Below are 18,303 nucleotides of genomic sequence, written 5' to 3'. Positions count from 1 at the left end.
TAAATAACTCTATCATGCTGTGTAGGTGTGAAAAGCATAGCTAAATAAATACAATTACATAATGAAGTGTTAACACAAAGAGGTCATGTTAGTATACAAATGCTTTTTATGGTATAAATCTCTTTTGGTTTCCATAATCAATTTCTCCAACGTCCAGGAACATCCAGCTTCTACTTTTTGAATAATAATTAAAAATAAAACAAAAACTAAGCATGGATGTTTTCCTCTTTCAGTCTGACCGGCTGGAGGCAGAAATACTAGAAAGACACAAGCAGGATCTGCTTAAACTGTCCTGGTAATCAGACTCCTTTAGCCACTCATTCTACACTTTGAGTTTGGTGACACTGAGGTGGGGTGACGCAAGGTGCTATATTTGCCTCCGCTGTTTGTGAGACAAATGACTCTGGGGTGAATACTCACCCCAGCCACCGTACAACAACATCCCATGTGTCCAGCATGGCTGTGTTAATGTGAAATGTTGTCGATTCTGTAGGATTGGAGAGGTATAGACAACTATGGTACTCATGCTACTGGCACCAAAATAGCAGTTGACCATTTGCATTTCATCTGTCGCACACTCGACACCAAAGTCGCTCAGATATTTGCGCTTCCTGTGTTACAGCTCTGGCCTTACTGGCAACTATTTCGGTGGGGTGTGTTCGGTTCCTTCTCCTTCAGTCTTTCAAGCGCTTACTTGAACATGGATTTCTACCATGAGCTTCAGTCTGTGTTCAGCAAAGAGCATTTTTATAGTGTACTTGTATGGAGTAAAAGGAAAGTCTGACTTCACTTGGTGGCTGGTATGAAATTTACCTTTAAGGATTCGTTTGTGTCTTTTTAATAATTATTTAGTGAGTGGATTTGTCCAAGGATGAACTACAGAACTTCAAAAAAAGGTAAGAAATAAACTTTGACTGGCTTTTAATCTCTTACTGTCAAATTAATGTGGTATATTTCCTGACAAAAGCTCTGTTTGAAATTTTCTTAGTGTAAACGATATTTTCCTTTTAATAATAAACAGCTAAGATCCGTTGAGAGCAACTGATCTTTGACATTTTCATAATTTTATGCTGAACAGCCTGTTATTTTGAAGAACTTTCCTTGAGGGCCTTATCGCTGTGCTGTAGATCTTCGTTTCCCATAAATAAAATAACACATGTGGGGAAATAACCCCGACTGCAAGTTGATATGGAATTATGGTTGGTGGAAAAATGTTGTGCTGTCCAAATCATCTTGGCCACTTAGTGCATGCTTTTAGAAGCTCACAAATATATCTCAATATTTGTTCTGGGTCAGCATTTGAGCTCTCTGTGTTACACAAAAATGTCTAATAATGCCATATTGTAGTATTTTAAGGCACATTCCCTTTCCATGACAGACAGAAGCAGTGATGAGTGCTGGTTAATGGATTTAGGTCAAAGGATAAATATGGGTTAATGAGTTATTCCCGGATCAACCACACAGAGCAGCAGCTGCAATGAAACAACTGAATGATGACTCATTTGTGTTCTCTGTAGTGCAAATAATGCTGAAAAAAAATGTTGGATAGCTTGTTTAAGGAAGTTCAACAATGTTGACATTTTAGGCTTAGAAGTATTTAGTTTTAAAATGCAGATCTGTTGAACAGGACACACTGAAAAGTATAGTCTGCACGGTTTGAAAATCCCTTTGTGTTACTAAATGACTTCCAAGGGTTATGCAGGTGGCCTGTGTATGTGAAAGGGCACAGAGACATCTGCCTTCTTCTAAAAATAGTTGGTGTTTGGCATGGTGTATCTTTCTTTACTGTACATAGTCACAGGCAGGATTACCAACCACCTCTGAGGTCAAAACAATAACAGTTTCATCTTTAATATAAAAGTTAGTAGTTTTAAAATATGATTTTTAACAGTCCAAAAACTGATATAATTTCTGTCATTTTTTTTTCTGCAGGGAAATCACAATGTAATCTCCAATATGTGGTGTTGACAATGCAAGAAGTGTCAAGCCAGGTCAATTCTTCGTCAGACTGAAGGAATTGGGAAAACGCATCCATCATGAGCAACCAAGAGAAGCGCCAAAGGTCAAGCATGCAGCACCTCCGCTATCTTGATAGCTTTATGGATGAAATAGACCGTGAGGTCATGAGCCTGACGGATCGAGCTTTTAAGAGTCTGTGCATTGGAGATGAAGCAATCTACAATGACTCAGAGTTTTCCCCCTCTCTAGTCAGCTGCCACAAGCCAATGGCGGAGGACGTCTCAAAAAAGACTCAGCAGAGCTCAGTTTCTGCTGTCAAAAAACTTAATTCTTACCCCCTTAATGGAGCGAATGATCCATTGAGTAGATCAAATAAGTCATCCAAAGACTCATTGCTTTTTGCAGCGTTTGCAGCCAAAAAGAATGGTGAGAGCAGCAAGATGACAAATGGTGATTCATGGGACAAATCTGCTCTACTCAGCATCCAAAGGGAGCTCTCTGAGTTTTCTTCAGATTATCAGAGTTTAACAGCGGAACATCTTTCCCCAGCCAAAAATCATCTTAAATCAGATGAGAAAGGGTCTGCCAAAAAATCAAGCAAGGTTGCTTCGAATCCCCCGGGAAAAACTTCTAAAAGTAAACAAAGCAAAAACAACAAACTGAGAAAACTGAACTGCATAAACTTCTTCCTCCACAGCGAATTCAGCCCGTTTTTGTCATGGGGGGATTTTAATAAATTCTCAATGGGGCAGGAGCAAATTTCGGAGATAGTGTTGAGCAACAGGCCACCTGAATGGTATGACTCACCTCTTTACAAAGAATTAACTGCGGCACATGGACACTATAAATTAAGTGTTCCCCCATCAGTTGAAAAAGATGTTGAAATGTGTCCAAAACAAAGTGAGACTCATCCACTTAAACCACAACTTGCTTCTGTACAAACGGCAGCACCTAATGTACACCCAAAAGAGACCGGGCACATCCAACATAATATTCCTACAAAAGCTCCTCCACTTGTTGCTGAACAGAGATGTAATTCAGAAAGAGTGGAAGCTTGCGTTCCCTGGCGAAAAAGCCAAAGTAGAGCAAAAAGTGCTGCTCCTGTGGGGCATTCCATCAATTTACCGGCCTGTGAAAAGACAAACGCTAGAGAAGGGAGTGCACAGGCATTTAAAAAAGAGGTCAAAACAACAGAGGACCAGACCTCCACCAGTTCAACTCCTTTCAGTATTTCACAGCTGTTGACACCAGTGATACCCTCCAGACATGGGACAGGAACTTCAGAGATACTGCAAACTGTGCTCTCGCCCACTGCCCTGGAGATCCCAGTGCTCTCTGAGAGAGAACTGCATCCCTCGCCTGAGATTAAGAGAGAAGGGTACAAATCCATAGCATCAAGCTTGTTGTTCAATCTCAAGGACAACAGAAAACGGGTTAAGGCCATGTACAGTCCACCTAAGTTTAAAGGTTTGGATGCTACAAATCAATGTAAAGAGTCCCCCCAGCTTGAAGTGTCAAAAGATGTGCTTGAAATACCAGAGAATTCAGAAGCTAAAACAATTTCACCTGGTCATCACAAAGCCATTATCTCTCAAATGAGTCCCTTGTTGGAAACTGGAGATACACAAACTGGCTCTCCTGCAAATGGTGGAATGCCAGATGACTTTTTGGCACTGAGTCTGCTTCAATCTGGAAAATTAAAATCAAACAGGAGCCCTGGAACTGACAAGGCAAAATACCCATCATTACAACTTTACCAGAAAGCTAGTCCTGAGGAGATCAGAGCAAATGCTCAAACTGTGGTTGATGCCAGCTCTCAGGTTTCCACAGAAAAAGCCAGCAAAGATCATGACACAAAGCATAATGATCCAAGTAAATTGTTGAAAGGTGTAGAGTTGCGAAACAAAAATGATACCTTAGAGTCAATGCTAAATGCCAAAAAGCCCACTGAAGGTTTAAATAGTGAAATGACTATTGAAAACAAATCTGGAAAAAGCCCAGGTGTAGGTTTAACAAAACTGGAAGAACAAGCCATTAGTGATGGCACAAATCAAATTAAGGACAGGTTGAAAACTAGAGGAACAGTCAGTACACAGAAAAGCCCTGTTAAAGATAAAGAACCCAACAGAAAGGAGGCAGGAACAAAGCATGCATTTTCTGCACGACAGAACAACTACATTAAAAGTCAGAGATTTGTAAGTACAGATGATGATAAAGATCATGATGATAGTTCTAATGCCAAAAAACAGCTGATGGATATAAAAAATGAAAATGTTAATGATGAGTGGTCCAGGCATTCCAAAAATACAAAAACGACAGAGATAAGACAAGAGGAGCATAATGAAGGAATACGTAAAAATAAAGGACTAGTTCAAACAACAGTGGATGGACCACTATTGAAAGAAAATGTTCATGTAAGTGGAGAGGCAACCACAGCTAAAGAACAGAGTAGTATTACATCAAAGAATGGGTTGGAAAGTCGAAGAGATCAAAAAGTAAAAGATGGAACTTTCTCAGTAAAAGGAAACACTTCTGCAAAGAGAGCACTGTTTGCATCAATGGAACCTGTGCCAAATAAGACAACTGCACACTTAAAGAGAGATAATGTTGTTATAGATAAGTATGACTTGGCCAAAATGGCTTTAGAGGAAGTAATTGCTGAACGAGAGCAAAGAAATTTGAAAAATAATGCACGTGGTTGTGAAAAACCTCAAGATGATCTTGATTTACCCACCAGTGGAGAGGACCAACTACCTAGTATGTTTATGCTGAATGAAAGGGGGATAAGTACAAAAGATGGCAAAGGTCAGAATACTGCATCAGCTTTTAAAACCAATTGGCAGACTGTGCAAACAAAGTCAGAAGACATGGCCAAACATGGTGAAAGTCATGTGCCTGAGGTAAAATTAGCCAGGCCCTGTAAGCAGGAAGCATCTAATGGGCAGTGCCAGCATGCAGAACCTATAAAATATAAAGAGAGAGACAGACTGTGCCTAGACCATCATGAAACCAACACAAATAATATCAGTAAGGGTGATAAAATACACCAAAAGACAGAGTTAATGAATAAAAATATAAGTCATGCAATGAAATGCTCAAACATGGGAGATATTTTGGAAAGTAGAGATATTCGTAGTGTGGGACAGTATGAGGAAGAGTTGGGTGTTGACACAAAGGGCAGTTCCTATAAACCTGAGATACCCCCAAGAAGAGGGAGAAGTAATTCTCAGAGTAATGACAGAGTAGGTGAAAAGACAGAAGGTAATTTGGACTTTAAAAGAGAAGGTGACACTACAGGCAAAACTGAGATAATGGAAAGTAGGGAAATAAGCAAAGTTCAGTCAAGTCAAACAAAGAATCGAGGCCCAGTGAGAGGAAATGTATCAGCTCTGAAAGAGAAGTATGACAAAGAAATTAAGGTGAACCGCAAGGATGTTCAGAAAGGTCTGCCTGTTGAAGGTACATGTTCTGAAAAGTCTATGGAAGAGAGACCCAATGAAAAGGCCCCAAAAGACAAAATAAAAGACAAATTTGTTCCACCAAAACTCACAGTCAGTGATGCTGAAAGTGGCACTTATTCCATTATCTACAATGAGATGGATTCAGAGAGTGAAAGAATATCCAACAGCTCTTCAAAAGAATCAGAAAGAGGCAAGGAACATTTTAGTTCACAGAGGAAACACAGCCAAGTCACCCAAGACTTCCAAAAGGCTGTAGGCGATCTCACAAACAACATAAATGAAGGAATGCAAGACAAGGTAAAAACAAATGAGAAGGAAGAAGGTGCTGACAGGCAAAACAAATCCAAAAGCCCAAAAGTCTATGTGAAAGACTTCTTAAGTGGACTTTTTGGACTGTCAAGCTCAGAAAGAGTCAAAACGGTAGATGAACTTGAGGAGGAACTCTCTGAAACACTGTCCTCAGAGTCTTTCAAACCTGATAAAGTCAGAAAGGACAGTATCACAGTATATGATATCCTTGGGCAGTCTCACTCCGTATCCTCGTTAAATGGTAAACAAACACATCACATCAGTCACTCTTCAAATTCAAGTGAACCCTCTCTATTGCACGAATCCGAACAGAGGGCACAACCAGAAGAGATGTTAAGGAATGCAGAAGTCTGCAACATGAAAGAAAAAGTAGATGAAAAGGTGAAGGAGACTTTACAGAAACCATCAATAGATTCTTGCTCATTAAGCAACCATGAAAGTGAGTCAGATGTCTCTGACAGGGTAGTTTCTCCACCTAGTGATGTGGACAAGAGGGGATGGGTGCACAGTTTGATTGAGTCAGCTAGAAACTTAACACAAATACCACACAGTCATACTTCATCCAAGGATCAACAAGACAGCTGCTTGAATAGATCTGATAAAGATGAGGAAGAGCTGGACTTCTTTAAAGATCATACTCAAGTTGATATGCCTGCTGTATCAGTCAAGAGCCCTCAACCAAACCAACCAGCAATGCAATTCTTGTCCCTTCCGGCAACTCACCTGGTCACAGTCAAGGACGGAAAGCTGTCGGTTGGAAGTGCCTCTGTGTCTGAGGAGGAGGAGGGATGCTCTGCTGTGAGCACTCTATCTGAGGGAATTGATGGCTATGAAACAAGCAAAGGGGATATGATGGAGGAGAACATCTTTAGCAATGCACCAACAGAGGATGCGGAGGGATCCAAGGCACCCAGCGAGAGATCTGCTTCAGCCAGCAGTGCAAACGATGGTCAGGGTCAGAACAAGCCACCTGTTGTACCTCCAAAAACTGAAAAGGCTCTACGCCGAGCCATGAAGCTCACCACACGGAGGATACAAAAAGCTGAAGCTAAAAGCAAATCTGAGCATAAAGGTGACAAAAGCGTCACTCACAAGGCTGAGAGGAGGCACCACAACACTGACAAAGTACATGACCGATCAGAACATAGGTCGCTTAGCAGTGACAGAATCAGCAATAAGCAAAGCAAACATCTCGAAGACACGCTTGAGCACAAAGCTCAAAGAAGTGAGAAGCATGCTAGACGCCATAGTGGTCACAAGAGCCAAAACGTAGAAGAGAATGATCCTAGTAAAAAAGTGCCACATGCAACCAAGGGCAAAGATACTGGTGACTCAAAGACCCATTGCAGTGAGAAACAACAAAAAGGCACATCAAACCATGGGGATCATTTGGAGAATGGCCAAATAAGCAGTGACAGACTGGGCCGAAGCAATGAGAAATACTTGCCCAAGAAACTGGAACGTAGGACTCAAAGTCTAGATAGATTTTTAAGGGTTAAGCGTGAAAACATGTCGAGCAGCACTGGGAAAACTGGTGTTGACGTTCATTCGACAGAAGGATCACAATACTCTACTCAAAAAGGATTACCATTGCGCCACAACAGCATTGAACATACTTATGCACCAGCCACTAATCTTGTAACACAGTCCTTCCCGATCACCCAAAGGAAGCTTTTACAGGACCCCGACTCTGGAGAATACTTTCTGGTGGATATGCCTGTACAGGTCAAAGCGAAAACGTTCTTTGACCCGGAAACAAAAAGTTACGTGCAACTTCCAGTACAATCTCCCAATGCTGCTGTGCGACAAGCTCCACCATTGGAGATGATGAACACACCATCACTTATGCTGTATCATGGCTTTGTTCCAGTGCCCCTACCATCACAGAAATCTGTTGTGAGGACTGGAGGATCTATGATTCCTCCTGATGACCCGGAAAACTTTGAACCTAGCAGGAAACTGATGCAGGAAACCTTTTATAAAATGCATAATGAAGAGGTAAATCCTTACTCTGATCCTGTGTATATATCACAAGAACATACACCCGAAGAGGAAATTGATAGTGTGAGATGAAAAACATCCAGAATGAAGCAGTGGATGTTCGTCCAGAGTTTGAATGTGACTGAAATCAGGGATTTGTGTTGTTTGTTTTCAGTCTGGTGTGCCATGGGAAAGTGTTTCTAGTATGTATGCTATTCTTTGTTTATAGTGCACAAGACGTGGATTGTACATGTTTAATTCTTATTAAAGTAAGGCTTAGTTCTATTACCGTTAAAAGCACTTGTCTGTTTGTAACAGGGAGTTGAGATTTGCCTAACTGAAAGTAGTTTTGCTTTCATAAAAAATCAGAAGGAGATTATTTTGATACATCTTGTTTTTGAGTTTTGGAAGTATTTAGTCCACAGTATTTTTCACAGCAGAAAAGTATTGTAAAAATGAAGAGATCAACATAGGTGTTTTATATGCTTAAAATGGTATATTTGCCAAATGCTGATTGCATTCTGGGTGCATTTTGGAATGAATTAGTTTATTTAAATGGATTGTTGCTTCAGAAAAGAACCATTCCAATAAAAGCATCATCAATGAGCAATTGTTCAATTATGATTGCACTGCCTTTTATCTGAAGAAGAATCACATGTTGCTTAGTCTTGGGAAAGCCAGACTTTCTGACTTGCAGCATAAAGTGTAGTCCTCGTTGCAGATTATTCTGACAGATTATCTGATTGACACTCTATGGCACCAACCTGCTAACAAAGCTGCAAATCCAGCACATTAATATCTTCTTAACATGTTGTTATTAAGTGCCTCAAGCAAAACACTTGATGCCACTAACCTGGAGAACCTTGGAAAATCAGTTCTTCCTCACTTTCACTCATTGTTTTAACCAAATACTTTGATGATTTCAGTCAGCTTTAGCCATCTTTGTCTGCAAAATGCACCAGACTACATCCCACTTAGCCATTACAATGCCATTCTGCCTCCACCAAGTGGTGAATAGGAGTTCTGCAAGCATCTTATGACCTGCTAAAACAACTCTGAAGTTGGGTTGCAACATTATGTAGTATTTGTCATGAAATACATTTTTGGATAATGTTTATATAGTAACATTTTCAGATGCTAAAGGAACTCAGAATGACTCATCAGGGTCAAGCTTGTCTGACAATATGCACGTCTTTCTAATTATGACTTACTTTTAACATAACAAGATGTTGAATTGTCAAATTGGCATGAAAAAAAAAAAAGTAATGTTTTGTAGATTTGTGGTGTCTGAACTCCAGGGTGGAGCTTCAATATGAAGTTTTCAAGCCTGAAAAGACATCTTCCACTCAAAGTAATGATAATCTGTTTTATACTTATAAAAGATATTATCATATCTGGTTGCATGAAACATCTTTAATTTGATTTAGACATACAAATACCCATACAAATATCAACTAATGTTAATGCTATCTTAATTTACATTTGAAGTGATGCTTTTAAATAAATGACATTACATATCAACAGATAATTTTACCTCTTGTCATTCTGTATTTTAATGGCAGCCACAACTGCCAGCAACCATGTCGTCGTACTGTTTCAGAACAACGTTTTCCTCGTCATCGAAGTACAGGAGACTGATGGGGTGAAGCACATCTGGCACACAGCAGGGTCTTCCCGCCTCCTGTGATAGTTTCAGTGTGTTCATGATGGATCTCACAGTAGCATGATTCGTAGCCCGTAGACCTTCACTCAGTGGAAACGGACAGGAGCCCGCGCAACTGTATGCGTTATAACCTCTGGGAGATATTATCCACCCCGACCAGCCGATTTTAGTGAAGTCTACATAGAGATTTGTTCTCTGGCAAGTAGAGGTTAATGCACGCAGACTCCTGCGATTGCGCATTGTTGACTTCACTAAACTTGCTGTAGGCTTGAGGAGTTTAAGGGATGTGGTGATATTTTGTCCTAAAAGAGAGTTAACAATGGCATCATAACTTTTAAACATAAAATCTACGCTTCCAAATGGCCCCACATTGATATTAAAACCTGAAATTTGTGACATCGTGGGGACCAGCCTGCAAAAAAAAAAAAAAATAAATAATAATAAATAAATTATATACAATATATATATATATATATATATTTGCAGGCCGGTCCCCCACAGTGTCACAAATTTCAGGATTTACTATATATATATATATATATATATATATATATATATATATATATATATATATATATATATATATATATATATATATATATATATATATAATAGTAAATGATGTTTATCTGAAAGTGTAACAATGCAAACAGGTTTTCTGTAAGGGGTAGGTTTAGGATATTGTTTGGTCAGTATAAAAGTAATAAAAGTCTATGGAAAGTTCTCACAATTCACAGAAACAAACGTGTTTGTGTGTGTGTGCGTGTGCGTTTAACAGTAATACATTTCAGCTACTATGTACAGTATGCATAATAATAATGCATTATAATGCATTAAAATATCTATTTTCAACTTCAAGTACTTTTTTGTCACTAGGGTCGATTTTCTTTTTCTTTTTTTTTTCTTTTTTACCTAAATTGATTTCAACACTTTTTCTTTTTGTTACATGAAGGTCACATTGTAAATCTCCTGGAATTTATTTATTTATTTATTTATTATTATTTTATTATTATTTTTTTTTACCAGGCCTTAATCATTTATTTTTGCAACTTGTAAAATGCCTTTTATTGTATTATTTTAACCTTGTCGCAGACCTATTCTTTCAGTCTTAAAATATTAAATATTCCATTTCAACACATTTCCAGTGCTATTTAAGATGTAATGGAAATGCATTTGTAAAGTAACACTGAAAATGTTTGTGGCTTTTTAAATAAACGTTAAAAAATAAATGACAGACCTTACCTGTGATGCATGTATGTCCATAAAAAAAAAAAAGTGTAAAAAAAGTGTTTATTTTCTGAAAGCCCACAGGGCCAAAAGTGCCCATAGTCTAGAAAACACCCATAAATTATACTCGTGCCTGGATAATTTCAGTTTGTTTTAATTACCTGTGTAAAAAGGTGGGTGTTGGTCTTGCTTTCGTCCATCATCTGAATATATAACCAAATATGCATTTGTTTCGTCTGACTGCCGCTTCATCTGAATGCTGGACTCAAACCAGTCACCTGAAGGTAAAGCAGTCACGACCAGGATACCATTATTTGTACCGCTGTTAAGAATCCATTTGGTCACCTGTCAATAATTTAGAAGTTATTGAGAGAGTGGCACAAGCAAAGTGAATACACATTATTTTCTTCTACGCAGTGATATATAAATATATATATATCTTTTTTTTTACCATTTGTGTGATGTTGAAGACCTCCCATCCTGTAGTGTAGATGGGTAATAACCTTGAGCTTATCAAGTTTCCTCGCCAAGGTTTAGGTCTGCTCTCCAGCACTTCATACAGGTCAACCTAAAACAACACATTTTGCAATATTAATTACATTTTTACACACACAGTCGCAATTATATTCCTTATTGTGTTTACATATACAGAGTTTCAAAATATTCAGTATCCAGAAAAAGTATTTTACAAGTTAGACAGCGAACATATTTCTGCCAGACAGAAATCTGAGGTACAGTATTATCCATAAACTGAAAAAAAAATATACTAATTTTTTAAGGTAAGTGGTTGCAAACAATTTATTTTAGCTATATATATATATATATATATATATATATATATATATATATATATATATATATATATATATATATATATATATATATATATTCATCAAAACATTTTTTCTCAGTGTAGCAAGTGTAGGCAACTTGAGCACTTTCTCAGCATCATCACTGAAATGAACAATAACAGAACATTGCCAATATAACTTTATTTTACATATTACATATATCCCCCAAAACATCCTAATATAGTAGTGTAAAATAGTAGTAATAAGTAATATAGCCTACAGTAATACAATGTTTGCAGTTCTTAATGCAATCAATCAATTGGGGGAAAAAATATACGTATACATTTTTTACCTGTACTTTTTTTTTTTTTTTTACATTTTCCCTATTTAGGCAACCTGTGGTGTCTTTCCGTACAAGGAACCGTCACTTTACATTCAGCAGCACACTTACATTAAGCACTAACACACCTACATCCACTTAAATGACTTAAATCGACTTTTAAAGTGCCCAAATGCACAGCTTACCTTGTAAAAATGATGACGTCCATTAAAAGGCTGTTGATGACGAAACCATCGGAATTCTGCTCTGATGACGCGCTCGTCCGGTCTGAATGATGTCAGATTGAAGAAGTGATACGAGCCGCTGGACTGTCCTATCAGAAAACAAACGCCTCTGCATTACATCTAAACGTCCAGTGCACCATCTTGCATTGCACCAATTCAATTTACGCACCTTTGAAACTTCTAACAATATTTCCTTCCAGAACTTTCGTGTTTTTCAGCGTACCGCTCGAGTCCGCAACAGCATCATACAACTCCATCATGAACCGAGGCGCCTGCCTCTGCGTCTGAACGCTGCGGGTCAGATCTTTGATCTGGAATATTTTATTCCAGTTATGCATCTTAATTGCATTTGTTATCTTTGGCACATCTGCTGAGCTTGAAATGTCATCGGAGGACACAAGCAACGACCTCGCAAAAATCCCAAAGAAATAAATGCTCAGTAGCTTCATTTCTGAGCGATGTTGAATATTCCCTAATCGTGTGAATTTGCTGCTGCTGCTGAGATGCAGTTGAGATGGACTGCTGAGACAGTGCATTCAAAGCAACTACAAATTTACACCGAGATTTACACAGGGCTTTGTATGCTCACCCTGCACTGATAAGAGTGAACAGACAGCCTTTCAAGACAAACACCGTGACTAAAGTTAAATAAACTGTCTGCATCTTATTAATTAATCGTGCACATGCATCATCAAGGCTACCTTTGAATAGAATTTATTTTCCTCTGACACTGTGTTTATTCAATTAATTAGTTAGTAAAAGAAGCACACCTTTTGCAATTTTAGATAATAGCAATTTTTGCTTATGCATCTTCACTTTTATTAATGAATAAGTCCATGGATACGTTTGTGTGTGTGTGGTTATACTGTGTGTCTTGAAGTGTAATGTTATCATTATACAGATAATACTGTAGTTTTTATTAATATCTTCATAATTTTCCTATTTTTGTGTTATTTGTATCAGTGGTTTGTATATATACATCGCAACATAGTACATCAAGTTAACCTTAATGAAAATGAAAAATGTAAAAAAAAAAGTAAAAAAAAAAGTAAAAAAAAAAAAAAATATATATATAGCTATATATATATATATATATGTACTATTCTTTTTCAGTTTATGCTTATTATATTTCAAGCAACTCAATTTTTTATGGTTTTAGTTTTCTGCATATATAAAGAAGTATGTTATACTCACCAAGTCTGCATTTATTTGATCAAAAATATGGTAAAAGCAGTCATTTGTAACTCTGAAATTAAATGAAATAATTGATATTAATGGGTGCTGAAAATTCTGCTTTGACATTACAGGAATAAATTAAATTTTAAACATATTTACATAGAAAAACAAAACAGTTATTGTAAATTGTAATAAAATTTCACAATATTGCTGTTTTATTTTATTTAGATCAGATAAATGCAGCATTGATGAACATTAGAGGCTTCTTTTAAAATCATTCAAAAACTTAATTATTGTAAACATCAGCCAGTGTAGATATTTAATAGTGATACAGAATATTTTATTTTAGGACTTATATTGTTGAAATGAGAAAGTGTTGGCCCTGGTTCAGAGGTCATTAGACAACGAAAGCAATGAAGAGACAAATGTTAGATATTGCTGTAAGTCTGTGTTGGTTTTAGCAGGTTGTTGTCTGTTATCTCTACACAGCCAGATCCTCTCATAGTGACAGAAGTAAACGCAATGACATGACTATGACGCAAATGGAAATGAATATTTACTCACTGTTACCCTCAGCATGTTTGCCCTTCACGCAGACGTCTTCTGTACGCCATCTGTGTCTGTCTTCAAATGGAATAACCCTCATTTACATAAAGCCTTTGACGTATTGGGCACTTTACCTGTCATTTGTTTTTAAAATAAAAGCATTTCAACTTTGACATTAATCAGAGACGGTCACTAAATTATTTCACACAAATGCAGCCTTTCATTTGTTTAAGTTTTTTCTTTACTTTTGACAAAATCACCCAAAAAACATGTTTACCTCTACTTTACATAGATTTGAATGTATGTTGAACTTAAGAAGTGCAAAAATATAAATAAATAAATAGTATTCATATTATCCATCAAGAAAACATTTCTCATATCAGGCAAATTCAAAGTCAGCCCTCATCCCGAAGGTCCTTTTTTTTGTGTGTTTCACCTGCTCTGAGTTAAACAACAGATTTTGTTGAGCATATTTTTTGTTATTTACTTTAGTTGGCTACTTGTATTTATATTTGTGCAAAGATCCCGATAATTCAGTTCTTCAAATAAATAATTTTATGTTAAAGTATTTTTTTATTTATTTGTTTATTTTTTTTTAGTTAGCTACACCAGAAAACAAAATTATTGCGGGATTTATATATCTTATATAGTTATAATCTCCAGATTTACTGACTCTGCATGTTTTTCTTGGTCAGTATTTTTCAGTATGACTTGTTTTACAGTACAGATATCTAAACATTCTTACATAAATTAAAATATATTTAGTTGAGAAGCAAAATTACTTAAGGAATTAAGTCTTGCTTTCTTTTTTTTTTCTTTTTTGTCAAAATTAGATGAGTTTATGTTTAAAAAAAGAAAAAATGTTCAGTAAACCTAATTCAAAGAGAAAATATTTTTTTTCTCTTTATCACTGTCACTATTTTATATTATTTTATTTTAGAAAATTTTGACTTTGTAATTTTGTCATTAAATGTAAATTGTAATCTTTAAATCTTTATTTAAGAATGTTAGATATTTTAATGAAAAAAAAAAAAAAACTAAAAACTAAAATACTTTAGTTAATTTTTAAAGTTGAAAATCAGTTTGAACCCATACTAGGGCATGGATTAGTTTATTTACTGAATGAAAGCTACATATTTATACTATCTGACAATATTGTTTTTTTTACATTTTTTTTATCTGATGTACTGAGTGATAATACTTCACATACAGTTTTATTTTAGTTTTGTTGGCTGTTTTGTCCCATTACTCAGAAATCATTGAGAGAATAACTCAATAAATGGCATATAGCATGTTTGGGATAAACTTTTGTCCTATGATGTTATTTACATGTTTTCTAACTGTGCAATGGTGATGCTAGTTAATATTGGTGGCTATGCTGTCTTAAACCACAATAAAGGATCAGTTCTTCTCCACTAGATGGTGCTGATGACTAAGGAAACAGCTTTCATTTCATCACATCTGCAAGCGCTTGCTACTTGGCTGATGTTCTAAAGCAGAGAAGTGGAGTAGTCTGGACATTTTTTTTGCAGAAAACTGTATTACGTAATACTCAATGCTTTATACATATATATCCAATCTGCCTCACAATTTAGTAGTTATTAAGAACAGGTATTTTTGAATCCATGCATTTAGAGACTTCATGAGGTTTTTCCTTCATTGCACAAACCAGAAGCACCCTGCTATTATTCCCCATTAAATATATTGTTCAGCGTTTCAAATTCCATCGGCTAATTATATACAGAATTACATAAACATTTTGACAACAGTCTTTAGGAGATATTCATAAAGATGAATGAGCTGTTCCATGCATTTGAGAGAAGATTTTTCTTTCTGAAAGTATGAGGTGAAATTCTTGTCCCGCTCGAGTCCAAACCTACAGGCTCTGTTGGCACTTCTGTAAACTGTATTCCTAATAATGGCCTCCCCTTTTATTCAACATCTCTTTGGGTCCAAAAGAGAACAGATGGAAGAAATTAAACAAGCACCAAGCCATTGCTGCTGTTCTATTAGATATCTGAAGAGAAAATACAATTATTGCTAAAGTGGAAACACACCGCTGGGGGATTACGGGAGGCCTAGTGTTTTATGTTTTCAGAATGATTGAATTTTGGTTGACCTGGGGGTGAAGTGTTTAGGGCTGTTTGGGTTAAACATGAGGACAGTGAAGGGATAGTTTACAGGAGCTGCCGTTTCATTTCTCATATCTCTGCCACTTAATTCTCATTTCCTCTTTTGAGAATCTGTTATGCTTAACAATTAGACCATTTGTTTTACTTTCTTGAAAAATGTACAGGTTTAAAGGAATAGTTCACCCAAAAATGAAAATGAGCTTAAAATGTATTCAACCTCAGTCCATCCAAGATTAGGATGAGTTTGTTTCTTCATCAGATTAGGAGAAATGTAGCATTGCATCACTGTCTCACCAGTGGATCCTCTGCAGTGAATGGGTGCCGTCAGAATGAGAGTCCAAACAGCTGATAAAAACATCACAATAATCCACAAGTAATCCACACCACTCCAGTCCATCAGTTAACATCTTGAAAAGACAAAAGGTGAAACAAATCATCTTGGTTACGTATGGTAACTCTCGTTCCCTGATGGAAGGAACGGAGACATTGTGTTGCGAGCACGACACCAGGGGTCGCTCTTGGAAGCCCAAACACCCCTGACATCTTTGAGAAAAGGCCAATAAAACTGGGTGTGCAGAATTTGCATAGCAGGCCATGCCCCAGACGTCCAGGTACAAATAGGCCAGCGTGGCATCTGCTCACTCGTTTTGAGGAGTCGAGAAGCATCTCAACCCACTCAGAGGCAATTCGGAGTTGTGGCATGAAGACACAACGTCTCCATTCCCTCCATCAGGGAACAAGAGTTACCATACATAACCGAGACGTTTCCTTTCTGTCGTTCACTTTAACATTTTGTCGAGTGTATGACACTAAGGGTCCCTATACTAAATGCCACACATCACGAGTCCACAGGGGCGTAGATGTTGACAAGCCAATGTGTCACAGCCAAATGCACTCCTCCTCCTCATAAACTTCCAATGTCCAAGACTTAAGTCCTCACTCTCCAACATCCGAGAGAGCCGCCATAGAGGAAGAGGACCTCTCAGCCGGAGCCTTTTCCCATAAAATAATACTCACCATAATATAACAGCTGAAAAGTCTCAGTAGTAACGTTGGTACAGTAACTATTCCCCTTAGAGAAAAAGGCACTATGGAGATCACGTCCTACCCGATGGGGAGATAACTTGTGAAGATTCACCTATGAACTTACAGAGGAAGTCCCACATAGGGAAGGTACTGGGATGGGCTCCGTGTAAGGGGAGACCTACCAAAACCCAGATCATATCAGCAGATGTCTGTCTAGGGGAACACTGAGCCTCAGGGGCAATACAGATGAGAATACACACATGGGGCCTCAAGAGGAGCCCCTACATGTGGAGCACTAACCCAATACAAGAGTTCACTCGAGGGAACTTACCTCGTAATGAATTCTAATTGCAAGTTCCTCTGTCAAACTTCACTAAGGAAAAGTGCTTATGTGATGGAAGGGTAATCCATTTATAAAATCTAGCAAATGTATTAGGTGTAGCCCAACCTGCAGCTCTACAGATATCTGCTAGAGAGGCCCTGTTCGCCAGGGCTGCTAATGCAGCCATGCCCATGGTAGAGTGAGCCCTCACTCCCAGTGGGCAAGGTAGGCCTCTGGTCTGATAGGCCATTAGGATCGCATCCACAATCCAGTGGGAGATCCTTTGTCTGGAGACAGCATTCCCCTTCTGCTGTCCTTCAAAGCAGATAAAGAGCTGTTCAGAACATCTGAAACTCTGAGTGTGATCTAGATATGTGTGTAGGGCTCACACTGGACACAACAGAGACAGGTCGAGGTTCCCCTTCTTGGAAGGGGATAGCTTACAATGTTACCACCTGGTCCCTGAAAGGAGTGGTAGGAACCTTGGGCACATATCCAGGCTGAGGTCTCAGGACAACGTTAGAGTCTGCCGACTTGAACTCGAGGAGAGGGCTTGGAGATCCCCCACCCTCTTGACAGAAGGGAACGCAGTCAGGAGGGCCGTCTTCATAGAGAGTGCACTGAACTTAACTGACTGAAGGGGCTCAAACAGATCTCTCTGTAAGGCCTGCAAGACCACAGTGAGATACCAAGAGGGAATGAAACGTGGCCTCAGAGGGTTCAACCTCCGGGCGCCTCTGAGGAACCTTATAACTAAATCTTGCTTCCCCACAGTGTGCCTCCCAGGGTATGGTGGTTAGTCGCAATTGGGACAACATACACCTAAAACGTACAACCTGAAAAAATAAATATACATTAGTACAGGTGCATCTCAATAAATTAGAAAGTCGTGGAAAAGTTAATTTATTTTAGTAATTCAACTCAAATCGTGGAACTTGTATATTAAATAAATTCAATGTACACAGACTGAAGTAGTTTTAAGTCTTTGGTTCTTTTAATTGTGATGATTTTGGCTCACATTTAACAAAAACCCATCTCAACAAATTAGAATATGGAGACATTCCAATCAGCTAATCAACACAAAACACCTGCAAAGGTTTCCTGAGCCTTCAGAATGGTCTCTCAGTTTGGTTCACTAGGCTACACA

General features: G+C 37.8%; 2 protein-coding genes across 2 annotated transcripts; one reads left to right on the top strand and one right to left on the bottom strand.

Moving 5' to 3' along the window:
• The first annotated feature begins 413 nt into the window (after nt 1-413).
• On the top strand, nt 414-8,315 carry LOC122139044. The gene is made up of 2 exons (XM_042734721.1): nt 414-896; nt 1,933-8,315. Exon 2 carries the CDS (start codon nt 2,037-2,039, stop codon nt 7,800-7,802), a length of 5,766 nt encoding a protein of 1,921 aa, XP_042590655.1. The 5' UTR covers nt 414-896; nt 1,933-2,036; the 3' UTR covers nt 7,803-8,315.
• An 887-nt stretch (nt 8,316-9,202) lies between these two features.
• LOC109072918 (bone morphogenetic protein 2-B-like) lies at nt 9,203-12,292 on the bottom strand. The gene is made up of 5 exons (XM_042736034.1): nt 12,124-12,292; nt 11,916-12,043; nt 11,051-11,167; nt 10,761-10,944; nt 9,203-9,674 (listed from the first exon to the last, which is right to left on the bottom strand). Exons 1-5 carry the CDS (start codon nt 12,290-12,292, stop codon nt 9,262-9,264), a joined length of 1,011 nt encoding a protein of 336 aa, XP_042591968.1. The 3' UTR covers nt 9,203-9,261.
• Nucleotides 12,293-18,303: the final 6,011 nt, after the last annotated feature.

This window comes from Cyprinus carpio, chromosome B12, assembly GCF_018340385.1.
Source record: "Cyprinus carpio isolate SPL01 chromosome B12, ASM1834038v1, whole genome shotgun sequence".
Classification (NCBI taxonomy): domain Eukaryota; kingdom Metazoa; phylum Chordata; class Actinopteri; order Cypriniformes; family Cyprinidae; genus Cyprinus; species Cyprinus carpio.
The sequence above is the reverse complement of the archived record's forward strand: the minus strand, read 5'-3'. Positions and strand labels throughout refer to the sequence as shown.